The 20572-nt window shown below is 48.7% G+C and overlaps 1 protein-coding gene across 5 annotated transcripts; it reads left to right on the top strand.

Moving 5' to 3' along the window:
- Positions 1-563: 563 nt before the first annotated feature.
- LOC146356820 (hemojuvelin-like) lies at positions 564-15325 on the top strand. 5 transcript variants are annotated; one of them, XM_084833806.1, is made up of 4 exons: positions 564-811; positions 6733-6897; positions 7522-8024; positions 12264-15325. In XM_084833806.1, the coding sequence occupies exons 2-4, from the start codon at positions 6804-6806 to the stop codon at positions 12900-12902; spliced, it is 1236 nt and encodes a 411-aa protein (XP_084689932.1). In that variant the 5' UTR covers positions 564-811; positions 6733-6803; the 3' UTR covers positions 12903-15325. The 5 variants fall into 5 exon arrangements, with proteins under 5 accessions (XP_084689932.1, XP_084689940.1, XP_084689924.1 ...); XM_084833814.1 differs by lacking the exon at positions 564-811 and adding an exon at positions 1148-1256; XM_084833798.1 differs by lacking the exon at positions 564-811 and adding an exon at positions 1165-1338.
- Positions 15326-20572: the final 5247 nt, after the last annotated feature.

The following is a 20572-nucleotide window of genomic DNA, read 5'->3' as shown; positions in this document are numbered from 1 at the left end:
CCACATGCTCAAATGTACCGGGAGGCTTAACCACAGGGTGACCGGATGCAAAAGAGGAATTCCTCCTTCTGCACAGCTATTCCAGGCACATGACCCCTGACCTCTTTTGCATATGGCCACCCTAGGATTAATTCTGTTTTTAAATTAATTTAACCTGCTCTCCACATTTGATTTTGAAACAGTGCAATCCTATAGTTGCCTACTCAAACGTAAGTTCCAGCGGGCTCAACGTGGCATACTCTCACGTAGGCGGCTATGGGATTCCAGCTCGACTCACTTGGAGGCCTATTATTTCAATGTGGAATTGCCCATCTTTGCCGTTGTCATTTTCATTTGTATAGCGGCGGCAGCAACAACATAGCAGTTTGCAGAACCTTAGATGATGCAGCTAGGGAGACCAGGGGCAAAAGAAGACAGGGCTCCTGCCCCTTAACAGTTCTGTAGAAGAGGGAGCTTCCGGAGGTATCCCTCTTCTGCTCAACTATTAAAGGCACAGGAGCCCTTGTTCAATTTTGTCCGTCCCGTCCCGTCCCCCCGCTTTTTGCACCTGCTTTTAGCATAGCAATCAGAATGAGTGCAAACCTCGAAGGGTCTTTCTGGCCCACTTGCACGGCGGGCTTGAAGGCCCGGAGACTTCCCTGCTGGGGAAGGAGCCTAAATCCACCACTCTGGGGACTTTTCCAAGTGGCTCTAACTGCACCTCCTCCAAAATTCAGGCCAATGACTTTCCTTTGCGGTCTGGTAACCTCAAGGCGAGGGCATGATGATGGCAACACTTCTGGCTGCAGCGAACACGGGCAGGTACCATGAGGTATGGAGCGCAGGCATAACGTTTAACCGGGATATGGATCCACTGTTATAAGCTTCAGAAGAAATTGGATTGTGTGTTCAGAACCCTAGCAAAGCAGTGGGGGGTCAGAGTTAATTGGTTTTTTTTTAAAAAAAGAAAAACACGAGAAAAGTGCCAGGCCTGGTGAAGGATATCCGCTACCTACAATGCAAAGGAGCGTTGTTTTGCAGTTCTGTGTGGGAACAAGCTGCAACAGCTCTGTGGGGCACAGAATGGGACTCTATATATGCTCAGAGAACCTTTTCTTTAAAAGCAAATCTTACTCCCAATCGTTGACTGGGGGGGGGGGGGGAGGCCAAAGAAGGGAGGGGCTGTGCTAAAAAGGCAGGGGTAAAATGGAGGGTGAGGTGTGCTAAGGTCCAGACGTCCCTGCGGGAGATCCAGTACATTCTGTATGCTGCCCTCCGTAAGTGACACTCGGCATGGAGACGCTTGAGGCTGCGCTGCCTGGAGCATAGGTCACCCCAGCAACACGTTCCTTGTCCCATGTAAGCAAGAGGCAGCTCTGAACTTCTGGCTTTGGCCTATAAAGCGCTTCTGTGGACTTCAAGGTCAGGCTGAACCTCTCGAAATAGGAGTGAGGGAGCTATGAAGGCCTGAACCAGCTCTCTAGGGCTAGCAGTTGCCTCCTTGGGCCTTTTGCAAGTCTGCATGTCTCCTTCAGGTATGGGGCTAGAAGGGGAAGGAGCGGAGTAGGGAAATGCAATAATGGGCTCGCTTGAGGGTGAGGGGTTAGGAGTTATATTTCTAAATATTTGCATTCATATTTTCAGTGGGGAGGTTGAATTCAAGTGCTTTGGAGTCATGGCCATTTGGCAGGCCTTGAATTGCTCTTTCCTTGCTTGCTTGTCTGTTTCTTAAAATGTAGGCCCTGACTTTTGGTCCACACCAATGCATCTCTTCTGCTTGCTATAATTTGTATAGGTTTCATTTTAATCTTTACAAACAATTACGGAGAACTTCTAGATAACTGTCTGTACAGCATAATTCAGATAATGGGGATCTTACCTTTCTTTGGTGACCTACTGTGGGCAGGCCAGTGGCTCAAAACGGTTGTGGACTAGTCAATTTTCATGCTCTTATTTGAGGCTGACTGAGAGTTGGAAAGGAGCCATGATGACTAGGTGCCTTTGTACACAAGGCATTTATTGTATGCTCACCATTCCTTACTCACGGGCATTGGCAGTTTCTTTAGACGGCATCGTGACCCTCCAGTTTCACTTCTGTTTTTTAAGAAGAGTCTCCTGGATTTTTCAGAGGAGAAAATGGAGTGTTTTTTCTGAAAGCAAAAGAAAACATTTTTCCTACTTGCGTAATTGTGACACTCCGCTATAGCACCACCCCACCTGGAAGTTATGTCGTGGAAAAGCAGGAAAGGAAAAGCTCTTTGGGTAGAGCTCGGATTTCAATTCTGCGATGAAACCAAAAGTAGATACGGAGGGTTAACAGCCTCGTGTAGAAAAGCTCTGAATCAATCCCTTGTTGTAAGGTAGAGAGGGTCTGTATCTAAAATGCATCCCAGGGAGGCGTTGGGCTGGAAGTCTCCAGGAGGGGGGGAGGGGCTCCCTGGGCACTCCCCAGGGCCCCATGCGGCAGGCGTTAACCGGGGGGGGGGAGCATGTGCAGAACAGTATCCCAACATTTGGCCACGAGACGCTATGGCTTTTAGCAGAGGAACGCCAAGGCCACAGGGCAGCCTTCCCCACCTGGATCCCCGCAGATGTGTTGTACTGCACTTCCCATCATCCCTAGCCAGCATGGCCATGTTGGCTGAGAACGGAGCTGAAGTCCAACACCTCTGGACTGATCCAGGTTGGGGAAGAGAGCAGAGGCGGCTTCTCTCCCTGGCCCTTCTGGAAGGAAAGGGGCAACGAAGCTGTGTGTGTGCAGTCACTTGGCTGGAACCCGGGGAGAAGGATTGTTTCTTTGGAAGCCTTTTCAGATGGAAAGGACCCGTGGTGTTGTGGTAAATGCAGCTGATGTGCAGGAACTCCTCATAGCCAGGCCTCCAAGGAGAACCCAGAGTTATTCCCCCAGAAGAGGTCTCTAGATGTCCTGTTTTCTGTTATTTATACTCAAAGGACTTAACACCCTGTTTAAAAATTCCATCATAAAATGCATGGCATCCAAATCAACTGGGCCATTAATAAGATCTCTCAGCCACTTTTGTGGGCTGTGAGTGCGATGCTGTGCATAGTTTCTGGGGAGTAAGCACCACTGAACTTGACGATACTCACTTCTGACTGCACAGGTTCAACATGGAAAACACACCGAGCTTCAACCAAAGATGTTCAGTTGCCTGAAATGCGACCTTTGCAATGCAACATGGGGAACTGCCTTGTACTGAGCCAGACTGTTGGTCCACCTAGCCCAGTGTTGTCAACACTGACTGGCAGCTGCAGCTCTCCAGGGTTTCAGGCAGGGGTCTTTCCTGCCCTACCTGGAGATGCTGGGGATCGAACTTGGGGCCTTTGACATGCAAAGCAGGGGCTCTGCCACTGAGGCATGGTAGTGGTAGAGCCACCACTAAAGTTAAATTGGCTTTAAATTAGGAATGCAAATGCTCCCGCCAAGGAGGATTGCTGTCTGAACTGTTAGCGTGAAGTAGGAAGCCCATCAAAGAAAAGGGAAGAAGCATCCCGCCTCTGCTGATGTCTTTCCTCATTCTGACTTTCTCTGTGCCTCTCTGTTACAAACAGTGCTAAAACTTGAAAGCCTTGTTATCACCTCATATACTTATCCTGCTGCAAAAACAAGTCCTGAGCTCCCCTGTGTTTGCCCTCCACAAGATTTGGAAGTTGCACAGCTTGTCCTGGACTGGGAGGAGAGAAGGAAGGGGTGAGCAGGGCTAATTTGACTGGCGAGTCTCCTGATCTTGGGGTTTCGTTGATTCACCTCTGGTTTTTGCCAGCCCGGCTGACCTCTGTGGCTGGGCTTATGCTGCTCATAGGGGCCAATTCCGAGGCTACTTTATCCTTAGTGGGACCGTTGGTCCATCTAGCCCAGTTTTGCCTGCTCTGCCTGGCAGCGGTTTTAGGGATGGTCTTTCCCAGTCACGACCCAAGAGCTTTTTGGCTCGTGATGCCCTGGACTAAAGCTTGGACCTTTTGCACCTTGGACCTTTCAAGGTGCTCTCCCGCTGAGCTGAGATTCCTCCCTAAGCCTGTCTGAAGGGCTGAATTTTGTGATCAGACAAAAGCTTCAAAGATCTCCCCAGTATTTTCATTCTGGTGCTTCCATTTCAAAAATATGCACTTAAAGACATTTTATTTATTTACTTACTTAAAACATTTGTATCCCACCCTATATCATTAAGATCTCAGGGTGGCATACAGGTAAAATAAGTTTAAACAGTATAAAACAATAAATAATTTAAACAGCTAAAAACATATTAAACCATTAAACAAGCTAATACCAATTAAAATCGAAAACAATAAACAGTTAAAACTGTGTGCTACTTTAGGGAATGCATTTAGCCCTCAAAGGCTTTGGTAAAAAGCCATGTTTTTACTTGGCACCACAATGAGACCAGTGTCTGTGCCAATTGGGCCTCCAAGGGGAGGGCATTCCACAACTGGGGTGCCACAGCAGAGAAGGCCCTCTCCCACGTCCCACCATAGTAGGACATAAGGACATAAGAGGAGCCCTGCTGGATCAGACCAAGGGTCCATCTAGTCCTGCATTCTGTTCACACAGTGGCCAACCAGCTGCCCACAGGAAACCCACAAGCAGGACACGAGTGCAACAGCACCCTCCTGCCCAGATTCCCCAGCAACTGCTGCACATAGGCATACTGCCTCTGATACTGGAGGGAGCATATAGCCATCAGGACTAGTAGCCATTGATAGCCTTCTCCTCCAGGAATTTGTCTAACCCCCTTTTGAAGCCATCCAAGTTGGTGGATATCACTACATCTTGTGGCAGTGAATTCCACAGTTTAACTATGTGCGGTGTGAAGAAGTCCTCCCTTTGATCTGTCCTGAATCTCCCGCCAATGCTTCTTATGATGACTCTGGGTTCGAGTATTATGAGAGAGGGAGAATGTCTCCCTCTCCACATGCTCCATGCCATGCATAATTTTGTACACCTCTACCATTACTTGCCTCTTTTCAAAGCTAAACACTCCCAGATGTTGCAACTTCCCTCGTAGAGGAGTTGCTCCAGCCCCTTAATGATTTTAGTTGCCCTTTAGTTGGCCTTTTTCCAACTCTACAATGTCCTTTAGTTGCCTTTTTCTGTCAAATCTCCCTAATTCTGAACCTGCTTCAATTTGTAGCTTTGGTGTTTAGCCGCTGCTTTTCTTGATGGAGGCCTTGTGCTGGTAACAGCTGCACGATCGGTAGAAATCCAACAGATATAGCATGCACTGAGGGGAAAACACTCCCAGCTGATTTTCTGTATCTCCTACATCTGCCAAAGGGACAGAGGCATTGTTTGGGAAAATGAGGGCAGAAGCCCTATTTTGGTTACCTGGAGGAGATTCACACAGCCCCAAGTCATGCAGTTTCCCTCCAATGCAAGTCAGGACCGGGGATAGGGAAATCCTGTAATTCAAGAGAAAATACCATGGCTCTCTTTGGGACAAATGGAGATACTGGAAAAGAGTTCAAAGCATGGGATCTTTTTTTGCAGGAGGCTTTCAAGCAAAGCTGCATGGGGGCCCTGTTGGGACAGTTTGCAAATGCGCACTTAATTTCTCATCACATGATGACCCATGGGGGAACGTGTGGACTGTCTCCACTGAAAAGCGTCACGATGGATGCCGAAGCTCTACCTGTGGCATTTGGTGCTGCAAGTGACGGACACAGGCATGTGAGCCATCCTGTAGGCACAAAGCATCTCGTGGTATAGGAGGGAATGGCTCCGTGCTCCGCGCCTGCTCCAGCCCGTGGGCCCTGCTGAACTGGACAGTCCGTCACAAAGGCCTGTGTCTCACTGTGGGCGCTTAGCACCGTGGCTCAGCTCCCACGCCAACTGCTGCAGGGATCAACTGGTTGATTATTAGCTCCTGTTGTGAATCCAGAAGCATGGACAAAGTTTGTGCTGCTGTTTGTTGATGTTTGGAAAAGGTCACAGGCAGGATTGGGACACGGACGGCTTCCAGAAGGTTATCAGTGACGGAGGCTGGGAATGGCAGGAAATGTAGGCCTCTGGGACGAAAGGGAATATGTGAGGATCGCTCTTGTTGATCACTGTGTCACTCTGAGGCAAGAGGAAAAAGCAGTCCAGAGGACAAGGCAGAAAATATCTGTAACAGGTTTGGCGTTCCATCAAAATGGTGGCAAAAGGCACCTATCGCTCGCAGCTGTGATAGGCATCTGCCACTTTGAAACTGGTCACTGGTCATCTTCCATTTTCTATTTTGACTGATTTTGGAGCTGTACAAAAGGTGGGAAACCTCCACTTTCACCTGTTTTGGTGAAGGCCGAGGGCTGAAACATGATGCCGTCAAAAAAAATATCCCGCTGCAGAACACTTTCTGTTTGGGAAGACACCTTGGGGGACCGTCCTGTGAAGCAAAGGCTTTTCTTCTCTTCAGCAGTCTGAGTGAGAAGTATCCACACCGTTGGGAAAGGTACTTTCCAGCTACTTGAGGTAAGCATTGTCTCCATAGAGGCATGATGGGAAGAGATTTAGTCTTCATACAGCCTAATGCCAAACCTCAGCAATAACATGTTCCATGTATAGTTGCCACCCAAATTCTGCCAAAAGCAAAATTCAAAGTGGGGATGAGGAACTTTTGTGTGTTTTTAAAGGGAGAAAAGTAAGAGTTTGACTAATGTTTGAGTCTGGGTTGTATGGCATGCAGACAGGTGCATGGAGTACACCCAAGAGATCTTGTGGATTTATTTACTATAGATCTGTCTTTTGTTTACTTCCAGTGAACCTGTAGGGGGAAAAGGGTGTGGAGCGATTTGGAGGACCAACTTCCATAATTGTGGAATAGATCAGGATGGGGGAACCAGCGTGCTGCGTGAGACCACTCGACCCAACAAATCCCAGCCTCTTCATTAAATTGTTCACCCTTCTCCTGTTCTGTAGACACGGTAAGAATCCTGATGTCAAGATCATCAGGAAAAGTTATGATTTGGTGGGTGAAAAGAGCCCCCCCCCCCCCCAGTACTACTTGACAAATTGTGGTTTCTGAGGGCCACTTTGAAAAGGGAGCAAAGAACAGCAGCCCAAGTTCCCTGCCCAACCCTACAAGGGCCTCTTGCCATTTCCACAGGTCCTGCTCCTCTGCTAGAAAAGTGCGGTAAAAGTACAATTTAAACAGATGGCTGCAACCCTGATAATCTGGAAAAGCTCTTGCATGTAGGAGTGCTTTCTTCGTGGAAACAAGGAAGTGCCGCTCTGTGCCCCAACCAACCCTGCATCCAATGAGAGAGCGAACGGAGCAAAGCCCTTCCTTTGAACTTCTGGGGGTAGGAAGGCGTTCCTGGGGAGAGGCCTGCCTTGAGGCCAGCGGGCTCAGGTTGTCTAGAGCTTTAAGGGGGTGGCAGTGAGGAATCCAGATGACCCCCCCAGGACCAGATTTTGCCTATTAGCTGCCAGCTGTTGAGGAGGAGGACTGTTGCAAGGTTGAGCAAAGGACATTTCAGTGTGACAACCCCCACCCCTCTTCCCCTTTCTCAAGCCATGATTTGTTTGCTTTCACTTTCGTTGCACAGCTTATTCCCACTGCAAGATTTCGCGCTGCAACTCCGCCTTCCTGGCCGCCACCGAGCACTTGCCCGCTCCCCATGAGAACGAGGCCTACTGTGATGCCTTGCGCTCCTACTCCAGCTGCACGCGGAGGACGGCTCGGACCTGCCGGGGGAACCTGGCCTACCACTCTGCCGTCTATGGCATCGAAGACCTCATGATTCAGAACAATTGCTCCAAGGTGGGGCCGACGTCCCCACCACGGCCTCCTGCGCCGGCCCCCGACCAAGAGGGGCTGGCTTCCCTGGACATCTGTGACTACGAGAAGAGCTTTGCCCGCAAGCAGGGCCGGCCCCCCACATACCACCACTGCGCCATCTTTGGGGAATCCCACCTGCGGACGTTCCATGACGAGTTCCACACCTGCCGAGTGGAGGGCTCCTGGCCACTTCTGGACAACAATTACCTCTTTGTACAGGCCACCAGTGGTCCCATAGTCAAGTGGTCAAATGCGACCGCTACTAGCAAGGTAAAACCAAATCCCTCTAAAGTCTTTTTTAATATTATTATCAGTGGAGGCTGGTGGTTCCGATGTCAGTGGGGCGGTGAATCAGAACTCTAGAGGACCAGAACTCTAAAGGAGTTATCCAAGGTGCTTCACAAGTTGCCTGGAGTTCTGACTGCTTCACACCTTGGATAGCTCCTTTAGAGTTCTGACTGGTTCTGACTGAAACCCAGAGTGGCTTTACCACCCCACTGACATCGGAGCCACCAGCCTCCACTGTGTATTATTACGTTTATATCTCGCCTTTTTTCCTCTTGCAAGGAACCCAAGGCAGCTGACATGGCCCTCCTCGTCTCCATTTTATCCTCACAACAACAACCCTGTGAGGTAGGGGAGGGTGAGAGTCAGTGACTAGCACCAGGTCACTCAGTGAGCTTCATGGCTGATTGGGGACTTGAACCCAGGTCTTCTGAGTCCTGGTCCAACATTCTCACCACCACACCACACTTAGGGATGGGAGAACTCGCCCCGTCCTGCGCCACATGCTGCTCACCGCACCTCCACTGCCTGCCCTCCCCTATTCGCAGCACGTGGCGAGCTGCCACATGGTCTGTGGGTGAGTGGCGCATCCTGTGAGTGGCGCATGGCTTCCCGCTTCTCCACCGAGCTGCGGTTTTGCGCAAAATGGCAGCTTGGTGGAGCAGCGGGGACTGCTGTGCTTGCCTGACTCGGCATGTGCTGAGTCGGGCAAGTGCAGGGGGCCACGGACTGGTGTCTGGGGGGCTGAGCTGGCGGGGAGCCGCCGACCTCGAGCCCCAAACTGGACTCCCGTCACATCCCTAACCGCGCTGACTCCCCTCACCACGTTTTCTGTGATTTGTGTCGGTGGCCCAAGAGGGTGGGCTCTCAAGGGAAATGTCAGTGATGTCAGTGCTGCGAGCCTATTAGGCTCAATTCTTGCCTGCACCAGTGATACATACAGCACATGTTTTGAAGGTCCCAGATTCAGTCCCCAGCATCTTCAGGTAGGGCTGGGGAAGTCTCCTGCCCGAAGAGACGGAGAGCCACTGCCAGTCAGTGTCTTCAGGTAGGGCTGGGGAAGTCTCCTGCCCGAAGAGACGGAGAGCCACTGCCAGTCAGTGTCTTCAGGTAGGGCTGGGGAAGTCTCCTGCCCGAAGAGACGGAGAGCCACTGCCAGTCAGTGTCTTCAGGTAGGGCTGGGGAAGTCTCCTGCCCGAAGAGACGGAGAGCCACTGCCAGTCAGTGTCTTCAGGTAGGGCTGGGGAAGTCTCCTGCCCGAAGAGACGGAGAGCCACTGCCAGTCAGTGTCTTCAGGTAGGGCTGGGGAAGTCTCCTGCCCGAAGAGACGGAGAGCCACTGCCAGTCAGTGTCTTCAGGTAGGGCTGGGGAAGTCTCCTGCCCGAAGAGACGGAGAGCCACTGCCAGTCATTGTCTTCAGGTAGGGCTGGGGAAGTCTCCTGCCCGAAGAGACAGAGAGCCACTGCCAGTCAGTGTCTTCAGGTAGGGCTGGGGAAGTCTCCTGCCTGAAGAGACGGAGAGCCACTGCCAGTCAGTGTCTTCATTGCCAGTGAAAGCCGGGCTGGGAATAACTTGGGCACCCACTGCCAGTAAGAGCAGGCAGTACTGTGTAGATCAGGGATGGGGTGCCTGTGGCCCACGGGGGTTCTCCATCAGGCTGCTAATTGGAGGGGAGAGGAGTCGGGGCCTGTGGAGGAAGCTGCTGAGTGATTCAGTCCTGCTGACTTCTGTGGCCTGCCTCATGTACTCCTGATTCGACATGCAGAGGCTGGCGCGGCTTATTTCTCAGAAGACATGTTGCTCATGCTTACTCCTGAGTAGACACGCCGTCGTCTGGTGCTTGGGGTGCTATTTGAAAGTGCTACAGAGTAACTGAGTCCTGCTTACTGCTGAGTAGATATGCAGACTCTGTGTCGTGCTTACTGCTGAGTAGGCTTAAAATTAGAACATTTTTATTCCACTCCTAAGCCACAAATCTCCCAGAGCAGCTTACATGCAGTTTGTAAAACAAGAGTAATTGTATGCAGGCTTACAACCTAAAAAGTCACAACACAAATGGAAAAAGTGATGGGAAGGGAAGAGGAAAAAAACCTTCAGCAGTGCTGGTGAAACGGCCAGGCTTTCTCTCTGTACAGCCTGCTGGAATTGGGACTCTGGGGGCTGGGAGAAGATGGCCTAGTTGCTCAACTTATTCATAGATGTACCAGAGGGGAAGGTCCCAGATCTTTGCATGGTCTTTACCAGCAAGGGGGTTTGGCTGATGACATCTGACTGGGGAGCAAGATGAAATGGTAGGGTAGCGAGGCCAGATCAGGGGCTCCTTCACACTGAGCTTTTATCCTGCGATTGAGATTGCTCCTTCACGGAAGTTTGCAGGCTCTTTACATGACGCTGTGACCCTCCAAGGCATCTCCTGCCCTAAATGCCCTTTTTTCCATTTTTAAATAGATCACAGATAATGAGCTATCAAATTACCCCATTGTGTTCCGCCTCAGTTTCCTCCATGAATAGAGTAAAAGCGGCAAAAAGAGGTGCGAGAAAGATAATGGAAGACTCAGATAGGGGGAGAAGGAGGGGGGAAGGGGAGCGGGGAAAGGAAGCACGTGAAAAAGGGAATCGCTGTGATCCTGCATTTAAAACGGAAGCAGAATGCCCCGTTTTAAATTTATTTATTTATTTCATTTCTATACCGCCCAATAGCCAAAGCTGTCTGGGCGGTTCACAAAAATTAAATGCAGGATTTTAGGCTGGTGTAGAGATGCCCAAGGTCTGTTCCAGAAAGGCAACCCAGGCTGAGAAAAGGAGCAACTGTTTGGCAGGATTGCTGGGAAAGAAACTGGAAACAAAGCAGAAGGAGACCAACAGGGGCAGTGCAAGGAGTGGGGTCCATGAACTGTATGCTGTAGGAATTTTTTCTGTCAGACCGCATCTGTGGACCTAAGGGGAAGTCTTTAGAGGGACAGAGAAGGATCAGGCTGCAGGGGATGGGCCTCCATATTTTTTTAAATTAATTTTTTATTGTGAAATTTCAAGAAATCAAAACAAAAACTGAAAGAAAGAAATTGTATCTGCATAAATTTAAATATATCAGTTTCAATGCATTCACATGAAATCTGTTATATGAGAAACTACAACTTTCTAAGAATTATACATAAATGTCAACAAAAGCAGACCAAATACCATATAAGTATCCGTTTGCAAGTAGCATCTGTATATCACCCACTCAAATGCTGAAAGCGTTGTTAGGTCCTCAATCCATTGGATTATAGGAGGTGAGCATTTATCCGTCCAATGTTATAATAATCATTCTTTCAAAAGGGTGGTAACTGCCCAGGAGCAGTATATAATTTAAGAGGACATGTACATCAGTAAATATTAAAGGGTGTTCCAATAAGCGATTTATCGATATAACAACTTCCTCCCAAACAGAGGCAACCATTGGGCATTGCCAGAATATATGCTTAAAGGAAGCATTAGTTGTATGATGCCTTAAACCATCAGCCAGCTTAGTCCTCAAGGAGGCCTGCAGTTTTGGGGAGAGAGCGAGGCTCCAGAACAGCGCCCAGAAAACCTGGGGTTCTTGCCTACCTGTGGCAAATAATCCTCACCATTTGCCTCTGAAAGAGCAGAAGAAGGGGGCTTGTTGTGTGGTCCCTCCTCCTCTCCAGGAGCCCGAAAAAAGGCACAAGAGCCAGCCCCTGCATCCCTCTCCAATCCCCAGTGGCGGAAGGGAGTCTGCTCCCTTCTTCAGAATCACTGAATGGTGTAGAACAGGGGTGGGGAAGCTGAGGCCTTGGGGTCGAATCTGGCCCTCCAGGGTTCCCCAACAAGCCAACCCCCCCCGTACCCTGCCCCTACCCCCTTTTACCTGAACTCCAATCATTTGGTGATTTCCTGGCTTTTGTGCAGCTCTAAAAGGTTGAAATGCCTCTCCTGGGGCTCAGGTACTGGCTGTCAGAGCTTTAAGTTAAAATATGGTGGTATTTTTGGCCCTGCCCTTTTTGCCTTTGGCCCCTCCCACCACTGGCATGCAGCCCCGGGGGGTTTCTGTGCAATGGGCTTTGGCCCTGGGGCTGAAAGAGGCTCTGCACCCTGGGGCAGAGGGGCTCAGATCGCTGCCTCTCCCTGTGGGAAGGGAACATGCAGGCTGGCCCCTGCGCATGCCCCAGGAGATGCTCATGGCTCAGCTGCGCTTTGAGCTTTCAATGTGTTACTTCCTTTCAGCTCACCATCATATTTAAGAACATGCAGGAGTGCATTGACGAGAAAGTCTACCAGGCTGAAACGGACAACCTGCCGGCCGCGTTTGCGGACGGATCCGTGAAGGGCGGCGAGAGGCCTGGAGGGAGCAGCTTGACCCTCCATGAACACACAGGCCGGCAGCACGTGGAGATCCGAGCGGCGTACATTGGCACCACCATTGCCGTGCGCCAAGTGGGCAAGCACCTGTCCTTCTCCATCCGGGCCGCCGAGGAGGTGTCCCGCGCCTTCTCCGATGAGCAGGACTTGCAGCTGTGCGTGTGGGGCTGCCCTCTCAGCCGGCGCCTCTCTCGAGGCAAACCCAGCCCCAGTGGCATCACCCCAGAGAGGGCCCAGCTGCTGTGCAGGGAGAAGCTGCCAGTTGAGGACGTCTACTTCCAGTCCTGTGTCTTTGACGTGGTGACCTCAGGTGATGTCAACTTTACTCAGGCCGCACACGGGGCGTTGGAAGATGCCAGGGCGTTCCATCCGGATGCCAAGCGGCTCCACCTTTTCCAGACTGATAGCGCCTCCCTGCCCTGCAGCTCTCCTCTCCTCCTCTTCACATCAGTCCTTTGGGTACTTCAATGGCTCTTTGAAAAGTCTCTCTTAAGTGGTGACTAGGTAGATGCTGTGAGTTGAAGAGCTCAGCAAGTGTGGCTGGTTTCTCAGTGAGCAAAGCCAGGGCTGTCCTCAAACTTGGCTCCAGTTCTTGCTTGGATTTTTGATTTTTTTTTTTTTACTGAGAGTTTTCCAAGAAAGCTTTGACTTCAGGCGCACCTCGGCGATCTCCCTTTCCTGACAGTCTCCGTTCCCACTTCTCAAACAAATTTACCATCGGAAAGTAGTGGTCTCTCTGTTGCCTCTAATCAAATAGGCTGTGCAGGTTTTTGCAATACCACAAACCCCTATGCACCCTGTTTAACCAGAAGCAAAAGTGGAAGGGGAGCATTGGTCCCCCTTTCAAACCACAGCTTCGGTTTTCTGGAAAAGCTATCATATGTCCCTTGCTTAAGTAGGACTTTCTTAGGAGTTCCCCTGTATAAGAAGCTTGAAGGTTTTAATTTGCGGGCTCAATCCAATAGAAAGTTTTACTGTGCAAGTCCCATTCATTTCAGTGTGGTTCACATGATAAACTTTCCTCTGGATTGTGCCCTGAATCTGCCTCCCGTTTACTCTAGACCAATCTTACTCAGTGAGCTCACTCCAGCATGGTGTAGGTAATCTGTAATTATCTACAAACCTAACTGGATAAAAACTTAACAAGATTGTATTGGTAACTTGGAAAACCATTAAGGAATGTAAATAAAAAGTTAGATATTTAATATATTAAAAGTTGAAGATGTTTAGTAGCTATACTGTTGAGTAGCCGTTCTTTTCCATAGAGACTGTGAATATAACCACTGAACTCCCCTTGCACATGATTTGCCAGGGCTCAGAAAGTGACTGCCATTGAAACGGCTGGAGCTGTTTTCTTGCTCAACTGGCAGGAAGCTGCAAAAGACAGAGTAGATCCACTGTCTCCAGCGCAGTAAGCTTGCTAATGCTGGGTGATGTTTGGAAAAGGGATGCTATAGCTTGAAGCTGTAGTAACTCTCAAGCTCTGCCCTGCTCTTACAGCACTAATGAAGGGTCAAGGAGGGAGGAGTGTGTGTGTGGCAGGGTGGGGGGAGAGGAGGTGGATGGTTGGACACAGCCTTACCAACCCATACAATGTCAGGCAAATTATTGTTTGGTGGCTGTGTTTTTTTAAGCCATGCACATGATAAACTGAAACCAGTTTAGCTGTTTGCTTCCCTTACCCGCCCCCGCCCCAGTGAACTCTGGGAACTGTAGTTTGGTGAGAAGGCTCTGGCTCTCTCACTGCAAGTCCTTAGCACTCTCACATAGCTGCAGTTTCCAGGCTGTCCTCAGGAGAAGGGGAAGGGGACTGATGACAGCGAACACATTTAACACCAGCTCAGATGTGTAGCACAGGCGCTCAGAGGAGAAGGTCCTCAATGTTTCTCTGCAGCAGGCAACTTGCACTGCTCCACATTTCTTAGCCTACAGCTCCCATCAGGTCTAGCCAGCAAAAGCTGGGGGAGAGGCATGGCTGCGAGTTGATGGCCGAAACACCTGACAGGCTGCGAGTTGCCCACCCCGGTTCTACCGAGAGGGGTGGGGTCGAAAGAAGTCTCTGTGATGAATCACGGTGCTGCGAAGATTCCCCTCCATGTCTCTGCTGGTGGTCTCTGAACGGCACGCACGGTGGCTCTGTTCCTCTGCAAACATCCGACATTAAAATGGTCTAATTTTGAAGCCTTCCCATCGAGCCGTGTGGCCTTTTTCCTGCTGGTTGGCGTACCGTGGTGAAGATAACGAAGGCCGGCTCTGGATTTCAGGAGGCCAGCCACCTTCCAGTGGGCTGCCGGGCTGCCTGCATGGGTGCCCCCCCCCCCCCGCAGGCTTACCGGGTGGTGGCCGAAGCAGGTGACGCTTTTAATTTCCTACAATGTCTCCAACGTATATATTTTATATAGTGTATTCTAATGGTTTTTAATTTTTGTGAACTGCCCAAAGAGCTTTGGCTACAGGCCTGTATATAACTATAATCAATGCATTTTATTTACTTTATTCGTTCATTACATTTATACCCCACCTTTCTGCCATTGTGGCGCGCAAGGTGGCGACCTGTGGTTCCCAGGTGGCCTCCCCTCCAAGCTCTGATCAGACCCAGGCTGCTTAGCTTCAGCAAGGGGGCTGCCTCTTGAATGATGAAACGTAGCATTGCTGTGGGAAATTAAAACAACCATCACCACTGTCCCCCAGCGGGAACCGCATGTTTCATTTCCTGCAATGCCACAGAGCCGTGCTGTATTGGTGGCATTGTGGGAAATTAAACTGGACACCTGTTGCTGCTGCTCAAGAAAAACACATCTGGAAAGCCAGGGCAGGCAGCAATGCCAGTGGCTTCGGCAGCTCCTCAGGGTGCTGGGTGCTGACACCAGACCTAAAGCTAACCCGAAACAGGCAAGAGTGGCAGGACTCAAAGAAAGCTAGAGGGGCCTGGGCCTGGTTCTCAGCTCTAACTGGGGATGCCTTGCCTTGAGCTTTCTCAGCCTGTCAGATATCCCTCCCCCCCTGAATTGCCCTCCTTTGCATCTGGTCACCCTATATGTACTTGTCTCAGGACCCATAAGGCATCTTGTGCTGAGGTTAGTAGCAGGTCTCTGAAACACCAGCATTCACACAGAAAAATGTAGAGGTGGGGCACTGATCTGGAAAGGGCCTGGGCCGCAGTGCAGATGGCAAAAGTGACTTGTGCAGATGTGTGCTTTGCAGCTGTATGTTGTGTCTAGTTATATGCCAGCTGCAAAACACATCATCACACAAAAATCAAATATAAACCAACATTAGTCAGTATTGAATTCAAACAGCTCTCCCTGTGCAAGAGCATTTGTGTAAATGCAGGCTTCCTACCTTCCACCCATAGTGAAAGACCCGGCCTACATCAGCTGGGGTGGGAGACATGTAGGTCACGATATCTGGAGGGCTACAACACCCATCCACCCATGGTGAGGAAGCATGGATGTTGTGGGCCAATAATCTGAGGGCCACAAATTGCCCACCCTTGTCGTGGGGTGCGTGTTTGCATGTGTCTGTCTGCCATCCGCAACATGGGGGCAGGCCAGTAGCCCTTCTGGTGGGAGCGATGGTCCATCCCATCTGGAGGGCCCCAGGCTGGAGGAGGCTGCTGCACAAAAAGCAGTGTCTGTTCCTGGAAGAGCGGGCACATGGCTGCCTGGGCGATCTCGGCACGGCCATCCTGCTCTCCGTTTGTGCGTCAATGCCCTCCGCTCATGGTGAGCTCGTTGCTCTGAGCCGCTTAGCAGCACAAGGTTGGCTTGGCTGTTGAAAAAGACAGAGTGAGAGGAGACAAAGACCACTCAAAGGCCATCCCTATCGTCTGGTTTAAAGTGCTATCATTGAAATTTGCAGTTGGAATCTCAGAGGAAGCTGAGCTCCTGAGACTGTGACCTGGAAAGCGCTCTTGCTCTCTCCCACAGCAGGATATGAATGCAATAACACCTTCCTACTCATTTCCCCCAGAAACTGGTATGCAGAGGCATAGCGCCTCTGCTCCTGCAGGGAATATATAGCCATTGTGACAAGCAGCCATTGACAGGCTTATCCACTCCTTGAGTGTCAATAAACATGCGAGCTAATTTGGCCCTGTAAAATAAAGTGGACAAGGCTGATCCAGTAAACAGTGTTTATTTGGACTTCCAAAAGGGGTTTGACAAAGTCACTCACCAAAGACTCATGGAATAAGAGGACAGATCCTCTTATGGTTAAAGAACAGAAAGCAAAGAGTAGAAATAAATGGTAAATGCTCCCAATGGAGGGATGTAAACAATGGGACTTCACAGTGGGGGATCTGTATTGGGACCAATGCTTTTCAATTTGTTCATAAATCTGTATGCAGCCCTGAGATCTTAATGATATGGGGGGGGGGTTTACAAATGTTTTAAATAAATAAATGTTCTAGAGTTAGGGGTGAGCAGTGAGGTGGCTAAGTTTCCTAATGTGCACAGTTCTGGTCACTGCAACTCAAAAAGGATATTTTAGAGTTGGGAAGTGTAGAAGAGGACAACCAAAATGATAAGGGGCTGGAGCAACTCCCCTATGAGGAGAGGTTACAACATTTAAGGCTTTTAGTTTAGAAAAAAAGGAGTAGGCCTGACAGAGTTGTATAAAATGATGGATGGAGAAAATAGATCAGGAGAACTCCTCCCTCCTCTCTCATAATAGTACAACTATTGCCCTTATCTAGGGATGTACGAGATGTTTTGCTCATGCTTGAAAAACAGTCGAACAAGCCCCATTTATAACCCCAGACATGGACATGAGCAGGAGAACATGCTCTCTGCAAACGTTCACAAATAGTTGAGCACACATTAAAAAAATACCCAAATTTTTATTGAACAAACACTTCACAATCACACAATTTTAAAATTATGTAATTCTATGCTTTAGTCTAATGGGGGAGGAGTTGTATCACTTCAGAAAATACATACATTTTTGTGCAATTCCCCCATTCAATTTTTGCAATATTGCTATTTGTGCAAATCGAACACAGATCGCAATGAGCACGATAATTGAGATGAGATGAACATCAAGCTGATGTTTGGAGAATCCAGGCAAATGTGAACATCTTTTTCATGCATCTTTACCCTCATCTTCTTCTGTGGACTTCCCAGCACAGAGGTCTGAGATGTAGCTTTTAATGGCATTAGAAATAGTTCTGCTTCCTCAACTAGAACACTGAAAAATAATAATAATAATAATAATAATAATAATAATAATAATAATAATATAGCTAAAGCTCTCTGGGTGGATTACCAAGATTGTTGTTCAGTCGTTAAGTTGTGTCCAACTCTTCGTGACCCAATGGACCATAGCACGCCAGGCCTTCCTGTCCTCTGCTGTCTCCCAGAGCATGCTCAAGTTCATATTCATTGTATCGGTGATGCTATCTAGCCATCTCATCCTCTGCCGTCCCCTTCTCCTTTTGCCTTCAGTCATCAGGGTCTTTTCCAGGGAGTTTTCGCATTAGGTGGCCAAAATATTTCAGCTTCAGTATCTGTCCTTCCAATGAGCACTCAGGGTTGATTTCCTTTAGGATTGACTGATTTGACCTCCTTGCAGTCCAGGGGACTCGTAAGAGTCTTCTCCAGCACCACAGTTCAAAAGCATCGATTCTTCGGCGCTCAGCCTTCCTTATAGTCCAGCTCTCACAGCCATACATTACTACTGGGAAAACCATAGCTTTGATTATGTGGACCTTTGTTGGCAAGGTGATGTCTCTGCTTCTTACTATGCTGTCTAGGTTGGCCATAGCTTTCCTCCCAAGGAGCAAGCATCTTTTAATTTCATGGCTACAGTCACTGTCTGTGGTGATCTTGGAGCCCAAGAAAGTAAAATCTGTCACTGCTTCCATTTCTTCCCCTTCCATATGCCAGGAAGTGATGGGGCCAGATGCCATGATCTTAGTTTTTTTAATGTTGAGTTTCAAACCAGCTTTTGAACTCTCCTCTTTCACCCTCAACAAGAGGCTCTTTAGATCCTCTTCACTTTCTGCCATTAGGGTGGTATCATCTGAGTATCTGAGGTTGTTGATAATTCTCCTGGCAATCTTAATTCCAACCTGTGATTCATCCAACCCGGCATTTCTCATGATGTACTCTGCATATAAGTTAAACAAGCAGGGCGACAATATGCAGCCTTGTTGTACTCCTTTCCCAATTTTGAACCACTCGGTTGTTCCGTGTCCGGTTCTAACTGTTGCTTCTTGCCCCTCGTACAGGTTTCTCAGGAGACAAGTAAGGTGGTCTGGTACCCCCATCTCTTTAAGAATTTGCCACAGTTTGTTGTGATCCACACAATCAAAGGCTTTAGTGTAGTCAATGAAGCAGAAATAGATGTTTTTCTGGAATTCTCTTGCTTTCTCCATGATCCAGCAAATGTTGGCAATTTGATCTCTAGTTCCTCTGCCTCTTCGAAACGCTGCTTGTACTTCCGGTAGTTCTTGGTTCACATACTGCTGAAGCCTAGCTTGCAGGGTTTTGAGCATCACCTTGCTGGCATGTGAAATGAGCGCAATTGCACGGTAGATTGAACACTCTTTGGCATTGCCCTTCTTTGGAATTGGAATGTAAACTGACCTTTTCCAGTCTTGTGGCCATTGTTGAGTGTTCCAAATTTGTTGGCATATTGAGTGCAGCACTTTAACAGCATCATCTTTTAGGATTTTAAATAGCTCAGCTGGAATACTGTCATCTCCGCTAGCTTTGTTATTAGTAATGCTTCCTAAGGCCCACTTGACTTCACTCCCAAGGATGTCCGGCTCAAGTTCAGTGACCGCACTATCATGGCTATCAGGGACATTCAGATCTTTCCTGTATAGTTCTTCTGCGTATTCTCTCCACCTCTTCTTTATCTCATCTGCTTCTGTTAGGTCCCTGCCTTCCTTGTCCTTTATCATGCCGGTCTTTACACAAAACGTTCCCTTGAGATCTCCAATTTTCTTGAAAAGATCTCTAGTCTTTCCCATTCTATTGTTTTCCTCAATTTCTTTGCATTGTTCATTTAAGAAGGCCTTCTTGTCTCTCCTTGCTGTTCTCTGGAACTCTGCATTCAGTTGGATATATCTTCCCCTTTCTCCCTTGCTTTTCGCTTCCCTTCTTCCCTCAGCTATGTAAAGCCGCATCAGACAGCCACTTTGCTTTCTTGCATTTCTTTTTCTTTGGGATGGATTGAGTTGCTGCCTCCTGAACAATGTTACAGACCTCCATCCATAGTTCCTCAGGCACTCTGTCTATCAGGTCTAATCCCTGAAATCTATTCCTCACCTCCACTGTATATTCATAAGGGATATGATTGAGGTCATACCTGAATGGTTTAGTGGTTTTCCCTACGTTCTTCAGTTTAAGCCGAAATTTTGCAAGAAGCAGCTCATGATCTGAGCCAGTCAGCTCCAGGTCTTGTTTTTACTGACTGTATGGAGCTTCTCCATCTTTGGCTGTAAAGGACATAATCTGATTTCGATATTGACTATCTGGTGATGTCCATGTCTGGTGATGCCTCTTGTGCTATTGGAAAAGAGTGTTTGCTATGATCAGCATGTTGTCTTGACAAAACTCAATTAGCCTTTGTCCTGCTTCATTTTGTACACCAAGGCCATGCTTGCCTGTTATCCTGGTGATTTCTTGACTTCCTGCTTTAGCATTCCAATCCCCTATGATGAAAAGGACATCTTTTTTTGGTTAGTTCTAGAAGGTGTTGTAGGTCTTCATAGAACTGATCATCCTCAGCTTCTTCGGCCTCAGTGGTTGGGGCACAGACTTGAATTACTGTGACATTGAATGGTTTGCCTTGGATTCGTACTGAGATCATTCTATCGTTTTTGAGATTGTACCCCAGTACTACTTTTCCCACCCTTTTATTGACTATGAGTGCTACTCCATTTCTTCTAAGGGATTCTTGCCCACAGTAGTAGATATGATGGTCACCTGAATTAAATTCGCCCATGCCTGTCCATTTTAGTTCGCTGATTCCCAGGATGTCGATGTTCAATCTTGCCATCTCATGTTTGACCACCTCCAGCTTACCTTGATTCATTGATCTGACATTCCAGGTTCCTAAACAATATTGTTCTTTACAGCATCGGATTTTCTTTTCACCACCAGACACATCCACAGCTGAGTGTCCTTTCGGCTTTGGCCCAGCCGCTTCACTCTTTCTGGCGCTAC

The sequence above is a fragment of the Heloderma suspectum genome, chromosome 1, assembly GCF_057233095.1.
Source record: "Heloderma suspectum isolate Gila_16-S chromosome 1, 16-S_ref, whole genome shotgun sequence".
Lineage (NCBI taxonomy): Eukaryota > Metazoa > Chordata > Lepidosauria > Squamata > Helodermatidae > Heloderma > Heloderma suspectum.
The sequence above is the reverse complement of the archived record's forward strand: the minus strand, read 5'-3'. Positions and strand labels throughout refer to the sequence as shown.

Excerpts from the sequence above, each read along its gene's own strand:
- LOC146356820 (XM_084833806.1), top strand. The coding sequence starts at position 6,804 with ATGGGGGAACCAGCGTGCTGCGTGAGACCACTCGACCCAACAAATCCC. Across the intron at positions 6,898-7,521 it reads TCTCCTGTTCTGTAGACACG|CTTATTCCCACTGCAAGATT; the intron begins GTAAGAATCCTG and ends TTCGTTGCACAG. Across the intron at positions 8,025-12,263 it reads ATGCGACCGCTACTAGCAAG|CTCACCATCATATTTAAGAA; the intron begins GTAAAACCAAAT and ends ACTTCCTTTCAG.